The sequence below is a fragment of the Filicampus tigris genome, chromosome 4, assembly GCF_054856515.1.
Source record: "Filicampus tigris isolate MCC_2025a chromosome 4, RoL_Ftig_1.0, whole genome shotgun sequence".
NCBI classification, from domain to species: Eukaryota; Metazoa; Chordata; class Actinopteri; order Syngnathiformes; family Syngnathidae; genus Filicampus; species Filicampus tigris.
In genome coordinates this window covers 6,283,799-6,309,936 of record NC_141220.1, presented here as the reverse complement: position 1 = coordinate 6,309,936, position 26,138 = coordinate 6,283,799, and the positions used below count along the sequence as shown (strand labels likewise).

Here is a 26,138-nt window from a genome sequence, read left to right as displayed (position 1 = left end):
CACACTAAGAAACAAACGCATTTTTGAACAACGTTCTGTTCGAAAAGTCATAACGTTATTCAAATGTGCCGTTTAGTTAGTCAGAGTAAAGCCGGATAAGCGAATAGTGAACAGATGTGTTCAGAAGTTGTGAGCGGAGAGCGCTCAGCCCCCGACAAGCAAAAGGACGACAAAACATCGGCAAATAAAATGTTCAAGTGTTTGTTCAAGTTTGTCTTAAAACAGCTTAGCATAAAGGGATGGTAGGGCCGGGATGGCCATGTTTTCACTAACAAGTTCATTTTATAGATTTTTTGATCAGGAAAATGGAAAGAGTTGTCATTTTCTATTTTATCAATACATTTGGGCGAAATTAGGCAATAAGTGACTCCATGAATAACGCCTCTTGTTAATGAGGAAATGGCCGCGCCCCCTACCGTTCTATCCTTGTTCGGTCGGAGTCACTGGAGGAACCGATTCCAAATTCTCCATTGGAAATCATTGTACTTTCATTACTTATAACGTCCAAAAACGGTGATCAATTGGCACCAAAATGTATGTGGGCATCCTTACTAATGACCACTTCAACATGTCAAAAGGATTCACCTCTCCTTGGCTGATTTATGAGAATGAGGAAATGTGGAAGTGAGCATGAGCTACATAGATTTATGCTTTAAAAAAAACAAACCATGCTTCTTTGCTGATCACGGTTAGGACGAGCGAGGCATTTAACACCAGTCAGGAAATTTACAGAGACTGAAGTGGGAATGAGTGGACGTGCACATTTATTTAGATGAGGAATGGCCACAGTTTTTCGACCGACAACACGACGTGGAACGTAACTGCCGAAACGGTACGTTCCAATGCGGCCACACTTGGCTGTGCAGTCAGCCTCCTCGCTGGAACTTTTTGTTTGCTGAACATTGACGCTTGCTGGCAGCTGTGTTGCCGTTTTAGACAACAGAACTGACAAAGCGAGTAATATTACCACGCTTAGCTCCCTCCCGTGACGTGACAGCTGAGACCGAAACCATTACATAAGCCACGCCCCAAAAAGAGGCGGGAACATTTGTTGTAAATCTAACGACAAAAAAAGACCATAAATCACTACAGTCTTTTGGGGGGGCACTTTAGTACTGATGTCATTTTTACATGCAAACATATTATACAAGTGCCAATGTTAAGATCATCCAAGTGTCCCTTTAACTAGAATCACACGTTGCATTTTATCCAAAGGTCCTTGTTGATGTTGTTGTGCAAAGCCAATGTTGCTATGTTACTGCTGGTGGTGACAGAGCATCTTCTTCGTCGTCTTAAAAGTACAAGAAGACGACGACAAAGAAGAAGGAGGCAACGAAGAAGACGATGACAAGAAGAAGAAGTAGCAGCCCACCAAGAGCAGAAGTAATGAGCTTTGTACAACAATCAGGATTTAAAAGTGCATTAATACACCAGGATTGTACCTTTAGCTAAAATGCACGAAGGATTCTAGTTAAGGTAAGCCAATTTTAGGATAAAGATTCAAACTTTAACGCGGTTATTAACAAGCAATAAACGAGGCATTACTGTATGGAAGATATTTTTTGGGTGGGTTCAAAATGTGAAACAAAATGTCAAAAATGTGTTACAGTGACTATGATTTAGTTTGAAATTCTATATATTTCCCCAGTGTTTTTTCTTGAATTACAACAGCACTGTGTATTTCATATTATTAGAATTTTTTTTTTTGTTTTACTGTTTTTGGTATATAATTTTTTGTATAAGATGCACATTTGGTACAAAAAAAAAGCAGAGATAGCTTTTGGACGGGGGAGCAATTGCTCTGTAACATGCGCTAACGTGAAATGCTTTCCCTTGCTACAACACAGAATAAAAATGTGTTTGTCCTGACTCCTGCCTGAGTGTTCGACTTCATGAGTACCAGCGTCCATCTTAAGTCTGCTACATACAACACAGCCAGCTTCCTTTACTTGCCAGGACGACCTAAAAAAACAGCAGTCTTGGAAAATGGGAATCAGGATTTAGCGGCCAACACAACCACAGGTCACCAGATTGACTGGAGATGTTCAAACTCTTGTGATTATGAATGATTGTCTGTGCATTGTACACTGTGATTGACTGATGACCAGCCCAGCATTATAGAGCACCAAAACTGCCAGAATCAAAAATGTATAAAAATGAAAACAAAACCAAATATAAAAAAATAAATAAAATAAAATATGAATAAATCAATGGATGGATGACATTTACCTGTATTTATATATTTATTTTTGTATTTGAATCGCATTTATTTTGCTTTTTTTCTAAAAAAATATTTTTGCCTTTATTTTTACTTTTATTTTATATTGTATATATTTGTTGTTGTTGTTGTTGTTGTTGTTTTCCTTATATTTTTTTAAATTATATTTTCAAATGTTATTTTCACTTTTAGGCGGCACGGTGGTCGACTGGTTAGCACGTTCGCCTCACAGTTCAGAGGTCGTGGGTTTGAGCCCGGCTCCGCCCTCCCTGTGTGGAGTTTGCATGTTCTCCCCGTGCCTGCGTGGGTTTTCTCCAGGTACTCCGGTTTCCTCCCACATTCCCAAAACATGCATGGTAGGTCGATTGGACACTCTAAATTGCCCCTAGGTGTGATTGTGAGTGCGGATGGTTGCTGACAACCAATTCAGGGTGTCCCCCGCCTACTGCCCGAAGACAGCTGGGATAGGCTTCAGCACGCCCTGCGACCCTTGTGAGGATAAGCGGTATCGATAATTTATTTTTTTATTTTGGACATGTATGTATGTATATATATTGTGTGTATATATTTATATTTATATTTATATATATATATATATATATATATATATATATATATATATATATATATACATATATATATATATATATATATATATAGAGAGAGAGAGAGAGAGAAATAAGAACAACAAAATATATAATACAAAATAAAAGTTAAGTAATAAATACAAAAATTTAAAAAGTATTTAAAAATAAATAGTCAAATAGATGTAAATATTTATATTTTATTTTACTTATTTCAATTATTTTTTTATATTTAGTTTTACTTTCACTTTTATTTATTTTTTCTTTTGGTGTACAGCACAGTTAGCTGGGATCGGATACAGCTCACCCATGACCATCAAAAGGAGTAGTAAAGTAGTAAAAATGACTGCTTGATTTTTTTTTTCATATTACTTAAATATTATGAAAATATTTTCGAATATTTTGACACATGGTTTATTTAGGTGTGCAGAATTTTCGTAATTGAAACCATGAGAAATATTGGTTTATAATGGTGTCATTTTTATACTGCCACATGAGGGCGTTCAAGTTAACTTTAAACTCAATCTGCGTCTGTAATTGAATGAGGCGAGAAGACGCAAAGGAACCCAATTCAGCTCTGTTATAATGAGCATAGCAACGAACGTTATCATTACTCAATGTTTGAAAATTTGTAGTGAATTAGAGCATGGGGTAGGGAGTGAAGACAGATGGCATACTGGTAGTTTTCAAATTCAATTAGCATAATATCCTTGAATGTGTGCATAATCTGGGTGGGAAATGCACAGTAGTTTCAGTATGTCTAATTCTAAGTGTTGCATAACTTTGCAGATTGGATGACGTGATTGGATGTCGTTTATGATTTTTTTTCTAGCTGTCACAATTAAAAAATCTAAACATATCAGCTACTGTTGTTGTTATTTCAGTGTTTGTGTGTACGTGTGTGTGTGTGTGTGTGTGTGTGTGTGTGTGTGTGTGTGTGTGTGCGTGCGTGGGGGTGCTCGTGTGCGTGTGTGTGTGTGTGGAGGGGGTGGGGGGTGATTTCAATTCCAGACTTGAATAAAAAGCGGACACCCAGCCAAATATACAGACAGACTGGCTGACCAAACATTGTAACTGATACACTAAATTATTAGACCATGCGCCATTCCAAATTTGTCTGTCAGCCACGGGATCCCACCGTCTGACACCAAGAATAAACATACACACACATCCAGACGGCTCCCCTGCCTGTTCTATACTGATGTGTCCTTGTTTTTGTGTGTGGATGATGTCAACAGTAAGTGATGGATGTCTTCGAAGTAAAGAGATCCAGTCTCTAAATGACTACTTGTGCAGCCTTTTTCTCAAAACATAACATAACATAACAACGCTTTGGGTCCGTTTTGCATGCATGTCGTCCTTTTTATCAGTTGAATAGAAACAATTTCTGAGTTTGCCATTTCATCAACTCAGAAGGAAATTAGAAAAGTTGTCATTTAAGTGGGAGACAAGCAGTATGGTGAAAGTACTGCACTGGCAATGTCTGTGAAATATTTTGGGCTCATTAATTATTTACTTGCCGCTTTAGTGCAAGAGCATGAAATAGTTGTACAGACAACTCAGGTGGCAGTTTTCAGTCTCTCTTCAATTGACAGAGTTACAGACAGTGAAGAGCCTTGCAAACACCGAGTATCAGAGCAGACGACACCCAGGCAGCATAACAAAATGAGAACACACGCTCCTACCTCAAAGAAGTCATTCAAGAATGCCATCCCCTGTCTGTACACACACATTATCCCAAGTCAGCGCCATGCCACTGTAGCATCATTAGCTGTTCTGTGTTATTGATGCATTTTAAATATTTATTAGGCCATTTCCCGGACCGCAGCACAATCCTCACCAGAAAACAAAGGCCAAATATTGCTGTATGTGTCCTTGAATAACAATGAAGAGAAACAAAACAGCACAGATTTTGTGTTTAATGTTCAAAGGCCAAAGCCAAGGAAACAATGTCACTTGTAAAATAAATTATGTACAGCATGGCAACTTCAGACACAGAGCACACCCATGTGTTGCAAAGCCAAAGAAAAATACACCGGCCACAGAACTACTTAGCACTTAGCACAATGTAATTCATTTCATGGTAACCAAAGTATTAGCACTCATAAGGATGCAGTACATACATACATACACATGCATACATACTACCGTAACAATAAAACACAAACACACAAATTAATTAATTCATTAAATGTTCTTTTTTTATTATTATTATTATTTTTTTTTTAAACCTGATGCAATACAGGATTCCGACAACCCAAATGAGACCAAGAGAGAATTAAATATAAAACTAGCCATCCATCCATTATATCTATATATCTATACCACACTATCCTCACAAGGGTCACGGGCGACACGCCCCCAGCTGTCTATGGGAATTCGGCAGAGTACATCCTGAATTGGTTGCCAATCGCAGGGCACACAGAGACAAACAAACATGCACACTCACAATCACACTTTGGGGCAATTCAGAGTGATCAATTAACCTACCATTCATGTTTTTGGAATGCGGGAGGAAACCGGAGAACCCGGAGAAACCCCACGCAGGCACGGAGAGAACTGCGAGAGGGCTGGCTCATAGGTGGTTAAAAGTAATCAGTTGAACTTTCAAATAAATTCTAAAACAGACCATAAGTAAGCCAATGAAGTGATCTTAACAGTGGGGTGATGTGGTGCCACCTATTGGAATTCGTGAGCAGCCAAGTTGCTGCATTCTGCACTTGCTGGAGGCGAGACAGTGATTTTTAACAGCAGTGAGTTATAATTATCTAACCTGGAGAAAATATGGGCATTAATCACTTGTTCAAGGCCAGGTTTGGTTAGTATTGATTTTATCTTGGCTATGCTACAAAGATGAAGAAAACATAATAGGATGACTTTAGTGATATGGGTTGTGAAGGTAATTTCAATTCAATTCAATTCAATTGTGGAAGTGAATTTATCAGTGATTTGACGAGGCTCGGTTGAATATTTTCAATCACTCAATACAACTTTATTTATATAGCACTTTTCATACTTTAAAATGCAACTCAAAGTGCTGTGCAATAAAAACATCCAAAAAACAACATAAAAAGAAGACCCGCCACTGCCCTCCCTCCCAACATACGCATAGACATATCCACAAGCACGCCTGTGCTTGCACAAACACACAAAACACACAACCTGATGAACTATTTTAAAAAAAAGACAAGACATGGCAAGGCACAGAGGAACCATATGAGGAAAGAGGACCCAAGGGGAGTTCATCCACGCTGAGAGGAATGACAGCCCATGGCCGCAGGGAGCGCCACCATCGCACAGAGCCCCGGCCCAGGTTAACCAGAGTGGGCCCTACACATGGTGCAGAGGCCCCCGATCCCTTAGGAGCCTCCAGGAAGACCGCCCCCCCCCCCCCCCCCCCACCCCCACCCCCAACCCCACCATGAGAAGGCCAGCCACACTTCCCAGAGCGGAGGCCCCCCATAAGGAAACATTGGAGCTAAAAGCGAAAAACAACAGAAAACAACAAAGCTAAAAGACAAAACGATAAAAGAAGCTAAAAAATAAAAAAACTGTAAGGTTAGATAAAAATAGTCCTAAATCAAAAGAATAAGAGAAATTATTTAAAAGCCGAACTAAAAAGGTATGTCTTGATATCAACAATATCGACAATCGCTGCGGACCTGATGTCCTCTGGCAGTATTTTTCATAGCTGTGGACCAAAATGGCTGAATCCAGCCTCACCGTGTGTTTTGGTTCCCACCCTCAGGATCCGCCACTATTGATATGATAAAAGCAGGTCAGATAACTAAGATGGCCCGAGACTGTTAAAGTGGAAGTCAATCCAAACTGATTTTTTTACACAATATAAACTATGCAGGCCCACTAGAAGAAATATGGCATTCTGATTAATATTGCGTTTGTGGAATATGAGTTAAGCAGCAAAATGCACCCACTTTTAGCCATCTCAGGGGGTGTCGACTGATATCGATGTTGCTCAGGGCTCAGATAACGACCAATCACGGCTGACCTGTTTTCTGAAGCTGAGCCATAATCTGTCGTTATCCGAGCCGTGAGCAACCGTGATGTCATCTTCAGTCGACAGAAGTGACAAAATGGCCGCCCCTTGTGCTAGCTAAAAACAGGTGGATTTCTCATATTCCACAAATTAATCAGAATGCCGTGTTTAGACAAGTGGGACTACATCGAACATATTCGATGTTCGGGGTGACTTCCCCTTTAAGCCATTTAAAAATTAATAAAAGCACCTTAAAAATCAATCCTGAAAAACACGGGGAGCCAATGCAGCTATTTTACAACTGGTGTAGTCAGCTCGTCAGCACCCGTGCGTCTGAATTCTGGAGTAATTGTAAGGTGGAAATATTCTTTTTGGAGAGGCCTAGAGCAGGGCCTTACGATAATCTAAATGACAGGAAATAAAAGCATGCATGAGCACTTCCGCGAAACAGGCAGACTCTGGCTGAAATAAAACGATCTTAGTTAAATTTTTAATATGAGGAATAAAACTGAACTTGAAAAATGACTCCCAATGCAATTTAAAAGGGTAAAAATAGGCCCTATGTCATCAGGAGACATGGCAATGTACAGCTGTGTGTCATTAGGTTAGCTGTGGAAGCAGACGCCGTTTCTCCTAATGACTTCCCAAGGGGAAGCATATAAAGATTAAAAGGTATTGGGCCTAAAATTGAACCTTGGGGATCCCCAGATTTAATTTCATGGGTTTTGGAGAAACATGTATCCATACTTACAAACATCTGTCTGTGAGATAGGAATAAAACCAGTTAAAAGCAGTACCAGAGATGCCCACCAAGTTTCTAAGTCTATTTAAAGTCAACCCAAACATATTTTTTTCAAGAATATGTTCCCAGCAGGCCCACTAGTTGAAACACGGCATTCTGATTAATTTTGCGTTTGTGGAATATAAGTGAAGCAGCAAAATGCACTCGTTTTTTTTTAGCCATCTCTGGGGGCGGCCATTTTGTCTTCTATTGACTGAAAATGACATCACAACTGCTCACAACGACCAATCATGGCTCAGATTGGTTGTTATGAGCAATTGTGGTTTCATTTTCAGTCATTGTTTCTGTTTTTTCATATGCACAATATGTAAAATGAACACAAATGCAAATTTTATTGTACATGTATTTTGAAGTATTTATTGGTTATGCCCGTCCATGTAGCCTATGACTCATATCCTATAAAAAGCCCCCTCCCCCCCCAAAAAAACATGTCAAACCTGAAAATACATGTATTTTTTTAAAGTCACAATTAGTCTCATTGAACCCTCCTCCGGCTCAAGCTTCTGACTCTCGTGATGCCATCTGACACCCTACTTTAGACAGTCATAACTTCACCAGCTGTTAGAGGCAATCTGTCCTTTTATTGTATCTGCTGAGCGCAAATCATTGGAGGCAATTTGCCATTGTGGTCGGATTGCTGCGTGTTGCTTTTTGTTGGTCGTTACGCTGAGCCAAAAGGGCTCCTCCACACCGAGAGGGACCAGCTGAGGTGACTCCTCCCTGGTTAGGCGTTCCAGGCATGTCCAACCCTTGGAGACCTTGGGGTGAACTTGGACAACCTTGTGGAACAATGTCTCAGAGCTGACCTGGGAACCGTCTCCTTTCCTGTGGATCTACAATAAGGGTGCCCAAGTCCGGCCCTTGAGAGACACTGCTGATAAACGATTGGCCATGGCAAAGGACTGCACCTTACCATTTCAGATATTTATTTATGTATGTATGTATTTATTTATTTGTTTGTTTTTTGTTTGTTTGTTTTTCTCTATGATAATAATGTGTGATTTTGTTTTTATAGAAAAGTGTATAACCAGAGGTGGATTAAAGCACTGTAGTCAATAAAAAAACAAACTGAACTGGGTTCTATCTATAGACCCTTTCACACCATTTTCACTAGGCCAAGAGGCTATATTACTTTATAGTTTGTGCACCAACAAGTTTCTGCGGCCAATTGTTGTTTAGAGTTCACACGGCAGCCAAGGTATAAACAGTAACTGCAGTACACCGGCTACAATGTTGATTGTTTCAAAAAATAAAATAAAAATAATAAAAAGCCAAACTTATCCAAAAGTAATAATGTCATTGAAGCAAAAAAAAGTGGAAAACATTAAGTTACAATGAACAATTAATTTCACCAGTTTTCCTCAGGCTTGACGGAAGTATTCTGATTTGAGAAATAACACACCCGTGGGTGTTTGACATGATCACATTATTTATTGCACAGCAATGCAAGAATACTTTGGATAAAATGCAATCTTCCATTTTTTAAGCCATGGGGATTGGCCTACTTGTAGCACATCTGTACAGGACGAGCAGCTAACTTTTCAGGGGATTCAGGCCTCAGGCTGGAGCATATGCTTCAAATAGTTGTATGAAAACAAAGACTGCTTTTTTTATGGCACTCATGTCATTGATTCCCAGTAAATCTTCTTTCAATCACTTGATCACGCTGACAGACAAAGCCAACTACTTTACTTCCTCAAAGTGGCCATTTGTGCCCATGTTTGCTGCAGGCCAAACAGTGCATGAGTGATTTAACAACTCTGTCTGGTGATGCAGTAAAAGGTTCATCAATTAGTCAGACAATCTGCGGTTGCCATAGTGAACAATTCTGATGCGCATGCAGTCTGGTCTCATATTCACACAGTTGACTGGAATCAACTCACTTTGATACACTTTCTTGTACCGTATGTATGGGTTGAAATGTTAAATTCAGTGCCTGCAGAAGTTTCAAGACTTTCAAATGAGTTTAGACTAAGAAAAACTACTACTCTTAATTTGGTAAACAAACATGAAAAAAGGTTATTGGCAACCAGTTGAGGGTGTCTAAAAGGTATGCAAAATAGACTTTGGATAGACTTTTAGGCGGTACGGTGGGCGACTGTTTAGCACGTCCGCCTCACAGTTCAGAGGTCGTGGGTTCAATCCCGGCTCCGGCCTCCCTGTGTGGAGTTTGCATGTTCTCCCCGTGCCTGCGTGGGTTTTCTCCGGGTACTCCGGTTTCCTCCCAAATTCCAAAAAATACATGCATGGTAAGTTGATTGGACTCTCTAAATTGCCCCTAGGTGTGATTGTGAGTGCGGATGTTTGTCTCTGTGTGCCCTGCGATTGGCTGGCAACCAATTCAGGGTGTCCCCCTTCTACTGTCCGAAGACAGCTGAGATAGGCTCCAGCACACCCCGGGACCCTTGTGAGGATAAGCGGTATCGATAATGGATGGATGGATGGATAAGACTTTTATGTCATTTTGAAATTTTTGAGTTCAGTGTTACTTTAATATCTCTGGTAAGAATAGTAATTGCTGTGCTAAGGTTCAAAAGCTTAGCTCAGTTGACTTTTTACTTTTCTATTCTATTTTTGTGCAGCTAGAAGGAATGCGCTGAAGGTCTTTCAGTCCACACTACAAACTACATACCTGCAATTAAACCTGTTATTTTCTTAATGAATTCGATATTTGTGGACAGCACAGGTGCACTGAAGAATGAAAACGGGTGCATCTTGATTTTCATGCTATAAATCATTCCCACTGACCGCAGCAGAGGGATGGAGGAACCTGCTGCATGGACACCAGCAAAATCTATTTTTCCTTCTTCCATATCAAGGACTGTGTGCCTCTTGTGCTCCGAATTTAAAGGGAATGCTTCGATTGGTGGTGAAACTGTGTTCATGCCCACAATGGCGCAAAATGCCCTTTTTAAAGTGCCATGCTGCACCACCTTGCGTGAGTCTGCAAAAATATCAAAACTTAGTCGAGGCCGTACCTGCGCAGATTTACACCGTGCCTTGCAATGGGCACGAAAATAGAGCCCAATGTGTTTATGGACCATTACACCTAACTGGTGCCGTTGGCTTGTTGTGACTCTCTCAAAATAAACTTGAATTTTTGTCTTTTTTTTCCAACTGTAGATCTGACAATACACATAACTACTCGAAATGTGTATTAGCCCATCTCTGGCAAATGTATCTTTTTTATGCCACTGTTTTGTTGTACTGAAACTTATCATTTGAGTAACTGAACTTAAAGTAACAGGAGTGAGTTTTTTAGTGTATTGTATAGGATTTTTACAAATTGTAATATCTTGTATTAAACAATAAAATATCCATGTCGCAATGAACGGTTTCTCAAATGATACACATTAACCGAAAATTTTATGGATTTAGCATTAGGCTTTAAAAATTTTCCAGGCGGGCGGAATCGTGAAGAAGGCGGATATGACGTCATCAAGCCACGTCTCTGACTTGCTGGCTGTGAAGTGTGCTTCTTAAAAATGAGCAACCGATACTTAACGATAGCTTGCCATCACCATTATTGGAGTCTGAAAACGCCGCCGTTGGGCCAGTGATGTCACGTACGTACTGGTCAAACGGACAGTGGGCGGACCCAGCTCACGAAAATATTGGGTTTTCTGCATTTTTTTTAGGCCTTTTCATTACATTTTTAACAAAGTAATCATTGGAATCTCACAATTTGTACTTGTAATCCTTCTTAAAAAAGTTTTTAGGGTAACTTTTTTTCATGTCCCATAATCTTTAGCACAGAATCAGCACATTCAATTAAGCCACTTGCTATTTATGCTAATCGCACGTAGCACCAGATCTGTGCATCGTCCCTCCGTCCACATATTTAATCTACCCACGTGGTCCCGGCCCGCCCTCTTCGGTGAAAGCCAATCGGCGTCGAGAACGTCATTTTCATGTCACATGCAGGTGACGCAAGAGCAGACAAAGCGCCAAACAAAGAAAAAATATCAAACAAAAACAACTGACACACACGTGCACAATGTGGTGATTGGCAAAATAAAAAGAATATGGGGCACCCCGCAAGATACACAACACTTTTATTTTGTGTTTTTTCCTTACTCGGCTGCGTGTCAGGAGTGCGGCACCTGCGTGTGACGTGGTATCGGTTATGTCCGTTCTTGATGGATGACTCCAACCAACTGGGACCACGTGGGTCGATTAAATATGCAGGACGGAAACTCGAGGACGGAGCGACAATGCCCAGATCTGGTTATCATCAAGCTCATTGCAGTAATTCAACAAAAAGTACATTTCTTCAATACACAAATGACATTTAAAATAATAATAATAATAATAATAATAATAATAATAATAATAATAATTTTGGTAAAAGGACTGGGACTTACTTTTGGCTTTTCAGATGACCTTGTGATTTGTGAGAAATTCCAAATTTTTCAGAGGTGGTAACAGGATTGTGTGAAAACCCAAGGACACTATAGTGTGAATTTAAACGTTTTTCTACTTATAATATAGTTTGATCATGTGCAACACAAGTTTTCAATTTTATATTTAATGGCAAAGTCTAAAATTAGGAGCTGCTAAAATTTGGGAAATGCTATTTTTCCAGTGTTCAAGGTAGTATAAATTAATCTCCTAAATTATATTTATTAAGTAGGCATTCAGAACATTGTGCAGGACACTTAACAGAAAAAAATATGTATTTTACAGTTAATTCTACCGTGCATTTGTACATTTTATTTCCGAGGGGTGCAAATGGCACGGCTTTTACAGTGATCTGTATCAATCACTTTTGTCTACTTTCATAGATTGAAAAAAGGATTTTTTCTTTCCTGCATGGTTGCTAAGGGGGCTTGACCCATATGTGAGGCGTCTGAGAAAATAATTTAGAAGTGTATCACCAGTGTAGCACCGTCCTTGGGATGCAGTTAAAAACAGTCAAAGTACTTCCGCTTGGCTCACAATTTTTAAAACTCAAAAATAACAATACAGTACAGTCACTGAATCATCATTAGAACAGCGTGTTATGAACATTTGCACATGAAACACAGATTTCGTGCAGTGTTGACCCATTGTAAGGTTGAATTTTGAATTCATGTTTTGACACTGAAAAAACGTCTGTTCCACTCTGCTTTGTGGAGCCTTTAAATAGTGTCCCTCCTTCGATCGCCTCTCACATATGGATCGCATAAAGTTTGCGGTTTGGCACCGCACGCATGCGCAGTGGGCCGCCAAGTAACGTGTGCAGTTGTATTATTATTGTGAATGGGGGTGGTGGGGTGTGGGGGCGGCTGGTATTTTGGGTGTTCAGTCACAAGAGCAAGAGCGACTCCGCGGAGCCAGGAAGTAGACTGCGTTGGGTGCCTTCACGGCCATGCGGAAATTTGAAAAGCGACTGAAACGAAAAAGATGCTGTCTTCTTTTGACGATTTCCTATTTTTGTAATCATTCGTTGTGGACAGATTTGAATTTTTACACGTTTTGATGAACATAACAAAAAAAAAAAATATATATATATATATATATAAATATATATATATATATATATATATATATGTATATATATATATATATATATATATATATATATATATATATATATATATATATATATATATATATATATATATATATATATATATATATATATATATATATATACACAAGCGTGCTCTGACCATGCCTTTATGCTGGTATAGTAATATAGTATAGTATGGCGTCACGTGATCCACGGTACATTCATTATTAAATAGGTGGCTTCTAGCATATCATCTATCGCTAATGAAAGAAATGGTGCCTTTAAAGTTTGAAGTTTGGTCCAGCCCACGGATCTGCAGAGGGAGGAGCATTTCAAAGTTGCAGGTAGAGAAAGAAGACGCTCGGGGTAGAGAGATTGGTAAAGAGACATTGGCAGAGAGAGAGAGAGAGAGAGAGAGAGAGAGAGAGAGACATAGACAAAGACAGAGCGAGAGAAAGAGAAACAGAGACAGAGCGAGAGAGAGAGAGAGAGAGAGAGAGAGAGACGCGGTCAAATTGATCTTGAGCTTTTTTTTTTCCCGTCTACGTGGGTCACTTAATAAGGCGCACTAGGAGGCAGCGCGAAGGACGCAATAGGGGCAGCAAAAAAATAATTGGTCACGCGCTTGGAAAGCCGCATTACACATTTCTCCACACGAGGAAGACGCAAGCCGACTCACACACGGAAGGGAAGTGAGTTGACAGACTCGAAGAAACAAAACCAAAAAAAAAAAAAAAAAGTTTGGCTGCGCGGGATCGTTTTTAGTTGATGGTGAGGGGGTAAAAGCGGGAAATAAAGTGAGGAATCCACTGTGGGAAAGATGCCGCGGGTAGTTCCGGACCAGAGGAGCAAGTTTGAGAATGAGGAGTTTTTCCGCAAGTTGAGCAGGGAGTGTGAGGTGAGCGTGCACGGCGGAAATAAACACACACACACACACACACAACTGCAGGATGCCTGCGTGCTTCTAAATTCATTTGTATTCGGTTAGATACTGTACAAATAGTTAATTACGGCCTGAAGTTGAAAAAAACCCATAAATACGTTTGCACGATTTGACACTCTTGAAAAAGTGTCTACATGGACACGTTTTAACACAACTGTATTCATTTTAACGTTAAATGAAAGATGCTTTCAGACATTTTTTGGGAGGTGGTCTTTTATTTATTTTGTTCTGTTAGAACTAAAGCACGGTAGTTTTAAATCAAAATTCCCGTGTCTTATCTCGAAAGAGCAGGTTAGTGTTGGCTTTGCCTATCTAAGAGCGTCTTCCTGCGTACTAGATGTGTACGTCGTCGCCGGGCTTCTCAAGACTCCGATGTTTCTTTTCAGATTAAATACACTGGCTTCAGGGACAGACCTCATGAGGAGAGACAAGCCCGCTTCCAGAACGCCTGCAGAGATGGACGGTCAGAAGTAGTAAGTAGCACTAAACTCAACACACAGCTCTTTGTTTTTTTCTTTTTCATTAATGGAATGCAGCGGTAAATTTAAAAAATATACATATTCCGAGAGAAAATGCGGAATGTTGCACCAGGAAGTAAACAAGTTGTCAATCATGTCACCAGCGTTGACAGATACTTCCTGCTATAGTATTTAAGCCAGCAATCATGAGTGTGTCAGCTTTGTGCAAAAGCACACCCAGACACCAACACATTATCACCCGGACAGATGGTTGCATCACACTGTCTGGGTTACAATTTGGGTTGTAAGATTGCTCATTATAAATATTCTGTCAGGTCTCAGTAAACACGCAAGTGCACAAAAGTGAAAAGAAGCAGTGGTTTGATGTACAAAAATGTCAAATTCTCTTCTAGCGCTTCAGATGTTTTTTCCTGACCTGGAATTAATTGTATTTCTCCCATTTGAAAATTCATTTAATTCATTTTGTATCAGTTTTGCACGTGATGATATGAACCCTACATTTTAGGTTTAAAAGTGAACACTCTGCATGTTTATTGCGAATTCATCTCTTTATGTCATAAATATACCTATCAACAAACCAACAATACAAAATGTCCTATTGAGATTTTATCTTGTTGAAGAGCTGACTCAAATCAGTTGCTGGTTAATGTGTGTTGTGCTGAAGTACATGAGCAGCACAGTTCAAAAGCACCATGTTGAGAATGATTTTGGGAGTGTGTGTGTGCTGCTTTCGTATCCAAACATAGTCATGGTTTGACAACTTCATGTCACAATTAAAGTGACCAAAATGATCACGTTTATCAGTATTATCCCGGTGTGAAAAATTACAGATACATAAACCTTAAGCATTGCAAATACTGTATAGTTAATTTGAATATAACAACAACAAAATCAGCAACCCTACGGCCTTTTTGCCTGTTCAAAATTGTTAACAACAGCAACCAACATGAATTTTCATACATACAAGACCACATGAAATTCAGTTAAAATACAGACAATGATGTATTTAAATTACAACAATGATTAAAAAAAAAAATGCGCACATGTGCAGTGACACCCCTGAGTAATGTGTGTAGTTGTTTTAATGTTTATGGAGAGGTGGGGTTGTGGGGGCGGGCAGTAGCATTTTGAATGTTTTGACTCTCCAGACTCTCCAGAGTCAAAACTAGAGCCAGGAAGTACAGAGTGTTAAGTCAACCAAAAAAATGTTCTCTTCTTTTGTTGGTTTATAGTAGTAAGTAAGTAAGTTAGTAACGATTCCTTATTGACATAGTTGTATTTGTTTATGTTTTGAATGACATGACCAAGGGTGTTTGACTGGTGACCAGTCCAGTGTGTACCCCGCCTCTCGCCTTGCCAGCTGGTGTGAGCGCCAACTCACCTGCAACCCTAATGAGGACAAGCATTCGATGAACGAATGGATGACATGACCAACCTTTTGGCCTAAATTATTTTTTAAAAAAAGGCAATTAAATCCATCCGCATTCTTATAAAAACTTTATACTGTAGCGTAGCTGATCACCCGAGTCGAATTTGAGCACTGTGGCTGCAGAGCAGAAACACAAGACATCTGAATGAAAAAAGTCAATCTTCACAAAAACGTCTTCCGTAATTCTCTTTAAAGGTGAAAAAAAATATCACAGCCTGTTCCTTCAGCCAGTTTTAGCAACGTCGGAACATGCATGTCTTCTTCTTCTTCGCCTTCTTGTTCTACGGGTTGCATCTTCTTCTTTCTTCGCGTGTTTGCTGGAAGGAGCCCAAAAGACATCTACCACTCCCAGAGGCTCTAAATAAAGAAGTCAGGATGATTATTTAAATGGTAACTCTAACAGTTTCAAACTGTATCACCGTTCCATCTGTAAGTGTTGATTTCACAAAAGGAAACTGGCTGTAAAATTTGGGTTCTGTGTCTGCAAAGACCAACAATGCTTCATCTTAAAACATCCAAAAGTGGCCTTTATACATTTCTCACTTTATAACACACACAGTCATTGAATTATGCCTCCAGACGTATTGAGCCAAATCAGTATAAAGCGATGTCCAATTTTATTCTCCAAAAATATTGTGAAGGTTGGCAAAAAGACATGTATTTCATTCCCTCTGTATTTTTACATGTCACCATCTCAGCAGGGAGTGAGGGAGCCCGTCTAGGTTTACCGTCTTTCCCGGTCCATGGATGCGTCTGACTGTCTGTCCTCACTGTATTTATAAGCTCCTTCACTTGACGGCTACAGTTGTAATAGGTCCATGGCAGCCGTGACATCATGTCGCTGATTTACTGTATCTATATCTAAAGACCTCCTGCTAGTTTCACGGGCAGTGCAAACAACTAGCAGACACAAAGACACCTCGGCCTGACTCCAAGGCTTCTTTTTATAGACAACAGGAAACACATCACCAGTGTCATGATCAATTCAAGTTAGCGCACACTAACACTTAAGACAAGTCGTTTTATTTCCCCTGCGCATGACAAAAGGTCTTTTGTTAGATACCGTATACAATGCATTGTCATACCAATTAAATAGTTTGCACAATTTGTATAGCACAAATGTACAGTAGTTCTCATATTTGTCCTAAAAAGACATTAGAATGGAGAAGAATCAATACATACTGTACAGCATTTCAATTCAATAGCCAGAGCTTCACCTCGGTGTCCAGATAAAGTTGATGTTTTTGCAGTAGACACACTGGAAAATTGTTTTGATACAACTCTTGGTTTTCATGCTGCGCTGGGCTCTGGTCTTGCCATCTCAATTCCATTTCCCTTCTCCTTTTTATTGAACTTCTCCTTCGCCCTTCTTCCTGACGTTGCCCATGTTCCCTCCTTTTTTCTTCTTCATCTTTCTCCACGTTCCTCCTTCCAAACCCTCCTTCTTTGTCTATCTTTCCCTCCCTCACTTTCCTCTCACGCAGCCTCTCCTTCCCTCCTTTTCTCTCTAGCAGTAGTAGGCAGCAAATTACTGTCAGATGGTTGTAATCCAATACGTCAAATAGGGCAGAAATTAGGACTTGTGTGTTTGTAGATTCTCTAAGTGTGTGTCTGTGTGCGTGGGGGTGTGTGCGTGGGTGTGTGTGTGTGTGTGTGCCGGTGCATGAGAGGGACACAAACACAGGATCATGGCATCCTTTATTCTTTTATTTGCAATGTTTTCATTCCATATTCACCCTATGGCTTTACTCTTGCGCTCAGACTTTCGCTCCCCCTCCTCTGAAATATGACACAGTACATAATTCATACGCATCCATCTCAGATCCAGCCTAAATGTCCTTAGTATTGATCCGTCTCAGACACACAACAGACACGCACACACAGATGCATAAAAATGGAAATTTCTTACTTAATGTCCTGCCTGTACAAATCGTTGCTCTCTGACAGAGCAGTGCATTCAATCAATTTTTCATCTCGTTTGTTTTTCAGCGTGTGTGCAAGAAAGTACGTGTAAGTGTGCTCCCCATCCAGAGCTTGAAGCCATTTCACAGAGGTTAAATACTCAAATTTGTTTAATTCATTTTAATATCAGAAAATGGAAAATAATGACTTTAGTGAAGTCCACCTTAAAAGCTTAGACAATTTGCCTCAAGGAATCCAACAACAGAATTCAACAATCTGGGATATGCTTTTTAATTTAAGAAAGAAAAAAAAATCCACGCACATTGTTGCTATTTAAGGTGAGAGGTCTGATTTGATTCTCCTTGACTATTGAGGAAATTGACTCTCTTAACATTTTGGAAGGCATGTTCCGAACCGTATCTACCGATCCATCCGTGAAATCATGCGGCAATACTGCCCAAGTGATAAAGTGTATTTTCCTTTACAGACTTTCAAAAACTTTTCGGACTGTCGTAATGTTCAAAGTGTCTAATACGAGTCCGTTCATTCTCCCGTTCCACAGGCCTTTGTAGCGACAGGCACCAACCTCTCCCTCCAGTTCTTTCCAGCCAACCTGCATGGAGATCAGAGGCAGGTCCCTACGAGGGAGTATGTTGACTTTGAGAGAGAGACAGGAAAGGTAGGGCTTTTATACAAACAAACAGAAGCACACTCTCTCATTTGTTTATCACATAAATGGAAGTAGTGGTGTGAAATGAATGCCAAATTGTTATGAAAAAAAAAATGTCTATTGAACCGTACAAAATATTTATTACTCAGTGTAAGATTTATTTCTTTTTTTGTCATGTAGAGTGAGCCCCTGTTTTTGCGTGTGAATACATTACAGACACACCTGTGAAACTCTGCAACGTAAAACACATGCAAATATTTGTCTTTATACTGTACTTTCATCTCCCTCATACACTGTAATGGCACAACGGTGAAAAAGAACTACTTATTAAATCACAATGTAAATGTATAATGCCATGATAAAGTTTTTCTCCTTCTCAAATTGCTTTTTTAGCATACTTTCCCCAATTTAACGTTTAAGATCAAGCAGATGTAAATAACAGACAAAGACAACCAGAGTAAACATAAAATAATGCAGTTTGGGCGTAAATGTAACGCAGCATTTCAGCAATAAAACATCCGACCAACATGGTGGCCGTAATGCAGGGGTGTCCAAATCTGGTCCTGGAGGGCCACGGATTTGGAGACCCCTGCGATAGTGTGATGGTCTGGGTCTTCCTTGCTACTTCAGGACCTGGATGACTTGCTGTGATTGATGGATTTTGCTCTTGACCAGAAAATTCTGAGGGAGAATGTTCAGCCATCTGTTTAAGAGCTGAACCTGAAGCGCACTTGAAATTCTGCAGCAGGACACTGACACTGAAAACAAGCCACCAAGTCAACTAATGGCTAAAAAAAAAAAAAAATTCGAAAGTGGCATACACTGAAAAAAATGGAATGTTGAATTTACTCAATTATTTTAGTAAGTGGTTGAACGAAATATAATCATCTGAATCCAGATAGATTTGATAAGTAGACTATACATCTCCTTAAAAAATGTATCTGGACGATGTTGATAATTACATTTCTTTGATTATCTTAAAGCACAGGGAAACTATGCAAGAAAAAAAAAAGAATTCAAGAAGAGGGCAAAAACGTTTTCACAGCACTGTATTTAAACAAAAAGGTTAACAAATAGCAAGCATAGAATGTTTAGAAAATACTGTATGTAGGGCGGGGTGACGTTTGATGTCATTTAATCTCCGTGTGAGTGTCTGAGTGTGAGATGTGGCCGACAGCAGCTCCTGTGAGAGTGTGTCCTTCTGAGAGTGTTTTACTATTCTCCCGGTATCCAATAACTGGTTGAAAAGTGACCCCTATGCGCACATTTCAGCAATTAACCAGTAGTAAACACAGTACTGGTATCAAACTGGAGTGGTGACGATCCAGAACCAGGAAGCAATTTGAGTTTGGTGCCATGCTGAATGGCGTCTCAGCAACAGGCATGCGTTCCGTAACCAGAGGGAATTGAACCTGTTACCCGTTGGTCACAGTCATTCGTGTCTTCTCACAGCACAGCATTTGAACGCTTTTGCTGGAGGCACGTTAGCCATATGTGCATATTCTTGGACATGTGTTGATAATAGGAGTGGGCATCTCTCCACAAAAGGCAATTCGATACGGTTTTCGATATGTTAGGTGCGAAACGATTCTTCCTTTTTTTTGTTGTTATTTTACACACATTTGAATAAATTTCTCAGTACTGTAAATGTGCCAATTCATTCTAAGATATATCTCTCCAATAAAAGACGATTTGATACGTATCTCGATAAATTTCAAGTGGAACGATTCGATTCGATGCACTCGCACCTTTCAAATCAAAAAACGGTTTTCCGGTTCACACCATTTTTTGTTCCACCCCTAGTTAATAATCATTTAAAAGTTACTGTCCTATGTGACAAAGCCTCTCCTTCAGAGCAATGTCCCACAAGTATGTCCCACATTCAAGTCAGCCCATCACAGTTTCCAAATAGATTAGTGTGTCAGGTTGAAAGCTGGACAACACTGAGTACAACGTAATCCCGTTTGACTCGGTTCCACCGTTACCTGCAATCGATGTGACGATCAATTAATAGAAGTCACAGAGGTGGCATCACTGCTGAGCTCCCATTCATGAGGGTGATAGAGTTCAGTCGAAATTGGAGTCAAAGTTAAATAACCTTGTGAGAGTGCAGAGAGTAGTGCAACGCTACTGCTGTGATTGTTAATTGTCTCCCTTGGCACCTCGCGGAAACGTACAGCTCGTGTGTGAGTGTGTGCATGTGTGTGTCAGAAGGCCCCTCCATGGACACTGGCCAGCTGAAATGCATGCTGGCTGGCAGCTCATTAAAAATGCAGTCTGTGGAATCGATGGACCTCCTTGCCCCAGAGCTGACGGACTAATCTCAATTATTTAACACTAGTGCACTGATGGTTTGCGACTGAGTGTTGTGTTGATGACTGTTGCAGTGTGTAATTGGGTGTGTGAGAGACAATGAGAGAGGGAAGGTTACTACATGTAGATTATTGTGTGCGCGAGCGTGTGTGTGTGTGTGTGTGTGTGTGCGTTAGGAAGTTGGTAGCGTCTTCTTTGTTACCTCAACTGTGCTCACAGATCTATGAAGTTTTAATGAGGCCAGGAATATCACCATAAAGCAGTTGCAGTTGCACAGTTGTTTTGCAAAAGCAAAGTCAAGTACACATTCATAATACTTGACCATCAAAATAAACATGATATACAGTTCAGATATTTTATTAGTTTTAAAGTAATTTGCAAGTATAATATAAGGTCGGAGTTGTTTATGTAGGAGTCATTTATGATGTATGGAGACACGAGGTTTTCTAAAGGTAATGCTCTGTTAAAAAAAGATTATTTTTAAAAGGCAGACATTCATTTCAGCCGCAATAGTCTACTTTTTAGGTAGTTATCTCAGACATCAGCTTGCAATTATTCAAATCACATACAACACACATGGAAAAGACTAGAGCATGCAAAAAGCTTTTCTCAACGTTTCTTCAAGAAAGAAATAATCATAGCTAGGCATTCCCCCTATAGACGATAGATGGGAAACTTAAAATAATAGTCGGACTAAGCATAGTCGGAAGTCCATTTTTTCCCCGTCTATGCAATCGAATAGAATCGAATTTTTAGTCTAATGCCCAGCTCTGCTTATAATATTTTATAGGTTATATTTACAATGTTAGTTTGTGGCAATTTGTTTTTAAGCTATAGCAAAGGGGCCGGCAACATTTAACAGTCAAAGTGCCATTTCGACCCGGTTTCCACAGAAAAGAAAGTATTGGGAGAGGCAGACACTTTGTGACTTAACCCCCCAAAAACACCGCATGTTTGAGCTCCAAGGCACCGCTTCGTTCAAGTTATATAATACCTTATTGCACACTCACGTCCACATATTACTACCTACGAAATACATTCAATCGGTAATTGGACGCTTTACTTGATCAAAAGAGGACAAAAACCAAGCCGGCGACATTCGAGTGCTTCAAAGTCCGCGCTCATTGTGCCTTTGAAAGGTCACACCAGCAAACACACCTGCCCAATACAATACATCTTCATTTCACCCCAACACCTTCACAAAACGCCTTCTTTCAGTTTTAAAGCCAAGAGTGATGCAGCAAATAAAACAATGATCCAAATAACTGCGTCTAAAGTGCATATTAAAGTGAAATGGAGACTTACCTCACAACACACGTGAGGGGGGTCTTTTTGCAAAGAAGCATCTCACATCGATCCATATTAAACAAGCCAACGTAATCCAGCAAAATTTACTATTTTCACTCGTTATTGTCCAAAAAAAAAAAAAGGCCGCATTCAGCAGACGGAGATCAAACATTTGTTCTAATTTTTCCTCTTAAAGAATAAATCACTTTTTGGCCTTTTCTATAGGATTAGCAGTTTTTGTGTCATTGGAGTTTCACAACGAGCCATTAGAGATGTCAGCATTCCCAGCATGCTTTGCTGCCGTTGTAATTAACCCTTGTGACTGTTTATTTTTTTTATGCTTAGAGCACTTAATGTGAAGGTGTACGTGCAGTGAAGAGAACATTCAGAATTACCACAGTCAGCAATTTTGGCTAATTCCACAATGAACTCTTGGGCAGAGGTGGGCAATGCAGGTCCAAAAAGTAAAACCCCTGCCACAGTTTGGCTTTAGCCACAGGTGTTTCTAATCAACTGAGCTCGTTTAGCTTCCGGTTGAGTAGAAGCACCTGTGGCTAAAGGCAAAACCGTGGCAGGGTGAACCGTGATCACTGAGCATACGATACGCGTATTGTTCAACCCTCTACTATACGTATATATATTTATTTCCATGTTATTATTATTACATTTATTTCCATGTTATTCCTGTATGTGTTAGTCTTATGAAAGTTTCTCTGAACATCCACAGTGCTTGTCAGCCTCTCCAGAGCTGCGCCCTCTCCACCCTCTCTCCCGCCTTAATATCCAAACACTGACGATGCCAAACCAAAGCAGCAGTAGCACATCCAGGTTACTTGGATAGTGTGTGTGCCTGTGCGCGTATGCAAGCGCGTGTGCGTGTCAGAGAGACCGAGAAACAGAATCATGGCGTCCGTTAAGCCCTAATGGGAGCCAGCTGGGGACAAAGTTAATTTTAGTGTAGGCAACTAAGAAGCTAGCAAGCATTGGCCTCTCTGTAGAAGTTAATTGTAACACATGATAACCCATTTAAATGAAAATAAGGTTTGCATTCAGTACATTGTTTAATATCTCGTGTTTGTAATGGCAGCGAGGTTGAAATGTTGGTTGGCAGATTTGTCTCACAGTCAGGAGATCCAGTTTCAAATATCCATTGGAATATCTCTGTGAAGAGAGTTCTCGTCCCAAATCGCCTACGCTTGCATGTTATGGAAAGTGGAGACTCTGAATTGTCCAGAGATGTGAATGTGACTTTGAATGTTTGTTTGTCTATGTGACAGGCGACCAGTCCAGTGTGTACCCTGCTTCTTCTTTGAAGTCTCTTAGAATAGTCTCCAGTTTCTCCGAATGAGGTTATAACAGTTCATTTCATCCATTTCATGTCACATCGAAGACAGTTAATGGTTTAATTTGAACTGACCTTATTATTGTTTTCAACAATTCTGTTGTCGATACTTCTTCAAAAACAAGTGGAGGAGGCCTAGAGGGATATAGTGTAGTCTTCTACGTCCATACAACTTTTTATAAATCTCTTTTGACTTTAGTGGATGCTTTCAGTATGTTAGTAAAATTGATAGGAGGTCTCATTCTTGCCTACGGATAGAATAGCTTTCAAAATTTAGGACAAGTGCAGCTCTCACATGTGGAGGTTGTTTTTGAAACAGTGTTGAAAAAAGAAAGGCTGCTTTTCTGTGATTGGTTTTTGAACTGCATGATAGGGATGTTGAACAGAGTTCAGCTATGTCTGGAGCACATAATCCAACAGAAGCCAACAGAAAGCAATCTTGTTTTTGATCATCCCTATCAGTAGGCACACTCTTCAATGCTATTATAGTTTCCAGACCAACTCTACTTACTATTCGACACTACTGAAAACCTGTGAAATTTCCATGTTATATATTTTGCCAATATAGTCTGTGGGTGAATTTGGAGCCTATCACAGCTGACGTTCGGCAAGAGTTCGTTATGTAAAATAATATTTCTCATATGTGCACCGTGCAGCAAGTTGATATTTTGTCTATAATTAACTTGATAACTTGATTATTTTTCATGTACATTTAATACGTTTAAAATTGATTTTTAAAAATAATCTACTGTAGTTAGCTGCCATGTTCATTAAACACGTCACTAGATAAATGTCATGTGTGTAAACGTTAAGAGTAGACTGCACAATGATATACACACAACTTTGCCGAATGGAATGCATCTATTCAATGGCATTAATCCTGAAATAATGAAGCCCTATCGTTTCCAGCCAATACTATGAAATAAGTCTACAGAGTGAGATCGGCGCCGGATGGTCTTTTGATAGCACAAAATACACTTTGGGGAGCAAGTCAATCGGGAAATATAGAAGACATGGTGCTCATTTGACATCTACACACGCATGGCTGGTGCTGAATTTTAATACAGTATGTCCTCCTTTCTGATGTTTCTATCTGCTACAGAGGCTGATATATTCATTATTTTGTAGGTGTTGAATTTCTGGGTAAACGTCAGGTTCTCGAGGGTAATTCCAAAGACGACCTTAGGTTTTGGGGAGCTGTTGAGCCAGGCGCTTTAGGCCTTAATGGGTTACACGGGCTTTCGTTTGTGTTTCCGTCAACAAACTTGGACCAACTTTCACTCCCCCCCAGCCCCCTGAGCCATATTTGAAATAAAGACTCAGCGTGGCCGGACTAAATGAGCCTCTTTTTAGAACCCAGAAGCCTCGGCCGCGGCCAACGGGAAATGGAAATCGTCGCGGCCATTGAAGCATCACCGCGAAAATAGACGATGACGTACACGGGAAAAATGGGCTTCTGACTATGCTTAATCCGTTTATTTTTTTTAAGGTTCCACCTAAAAAATGGTCGTCCGTCCGTCACATAGGCAGAATGCCCTTTCTGCTCCTTATCTTACCATGAACAGAGTGCTGCTTTAGTCCGGTGTCTCAGCACCTTAATTTCTGATCGCGGACTCCGCTGGCATTATGGACATAATGCCGAGGAGGATGCACAGATTCTCCCCTGGGCAATTAAGCTCATCTCCCTCAATTGTTAAAAATGCTCAGTACAGACATTGTTTTTTAATGTCACCTATGTGGCTTGTCCCATCTCAAATTTTAAACGACTCCTCTTCTCTGAAATGTTCACTGCACACGTGTGCGTGACTGCTTGTTCTTGTGCAGTTGTGCACTCGACAAAACTTGCGTAAGTACACTTTTTGTAAAAATGTGAGGAATAACATGCCAGTGTGCATCTTGTTGGATGTTTCTGGTTAACCCCTAGCAATTTTTTTTTATGCAATACTGCATTGTTTTTCATTCTTTTTCTTTCACTGTCTATTGTCCAGCAGTAAATTACACACCACGTCTCGTTGGACCCATCATAGACGTACCTACCTGTGTGTTGAAAGTGAAATATATCAATATAGAGGTGTATTTTTCAGCTCTTACAGCTCTTACGCGTATTTACAAGCTGAACTAATGAATTATTACCAATCAAGCCACACATAAATTTAAAGAATCCTTCATTTAAAATTGTATTGGTGTTATCTCTGAATGCACTCTAAAAAGAGCTGGGTTAAAAATAACACAATTTTGGGTCAAAATGGACCGATTCTCTATTTGGGTCAATTTGACCCACTACCTTGTGTTGTTTTGTACAAAACTACCCATTTACAGAAAGGTAGACAGTTGGGTCAAGTTGACCCAAGTAGTAGATCGGTCCATTTTGGACCCAAAATTGTGTTATTCTAAACCCAACTGTTTTTAGTGTGCCAGTTAACAAAATAAAACATATTCTCTCCCTTTTGGTAAATAGCACTAAACAATAAAGTTTTGACTTTTAAGTCCATTCTTTCTGCAAACAGAAAAATGCTTTCTTATTTGAGTTCATTCTCTTTGCCATATTTTCTTAAGTAAATATCAGTTCAGATTATAAATCTAAAGGTCATTTTCTTAGTGTGAACCCGTATCGAGAAGCATGTGTTTTTTGTCCATGCTATTAACCTCTCTGACACCATCACACACAAACATTGACA

At 39.8% G+C, this 26,138-nt stretch overlaps 1 protein-coding gene across 2 annotated transcripts in view; it reads left to right on the top strand.

The window, feature by feature from the left end:
- The first annotated feature begins 13,521 nt into the window (after positions 1 to 13,521).
- The window catches only part of cbfb (core-binding factor subunit beta), a 30,001-nt gene continuing 17,384 nt past the window's right edge, over positions 13,522 to 26,138 (top strand). Inside the window, exons 1-3 of one of the 2 annotated variants that reach the window (XM_086029299.1) lie at positions 13,522 to 13,993; positions 14,425 to 14,511; positions 18,411 to 18,527. In XM_086029299.1, the coding sequence (XP_085885425.1) occupies positions 13,916 to 13,993; positions 14,425 to 14,511; positions 18,411 to 18,527 (282 nt within the window). In that variant the 5' untranslated portion in view covers positions 13,522 to 13,915. The remainder of the gene's footprint in view (positions 13,994 to 14,424; positions 14,512 to 18,410; positions 18,528 to 26,138) is intronic. The other variant, XM_086029298.1, reaches the window with a different exon arrangement.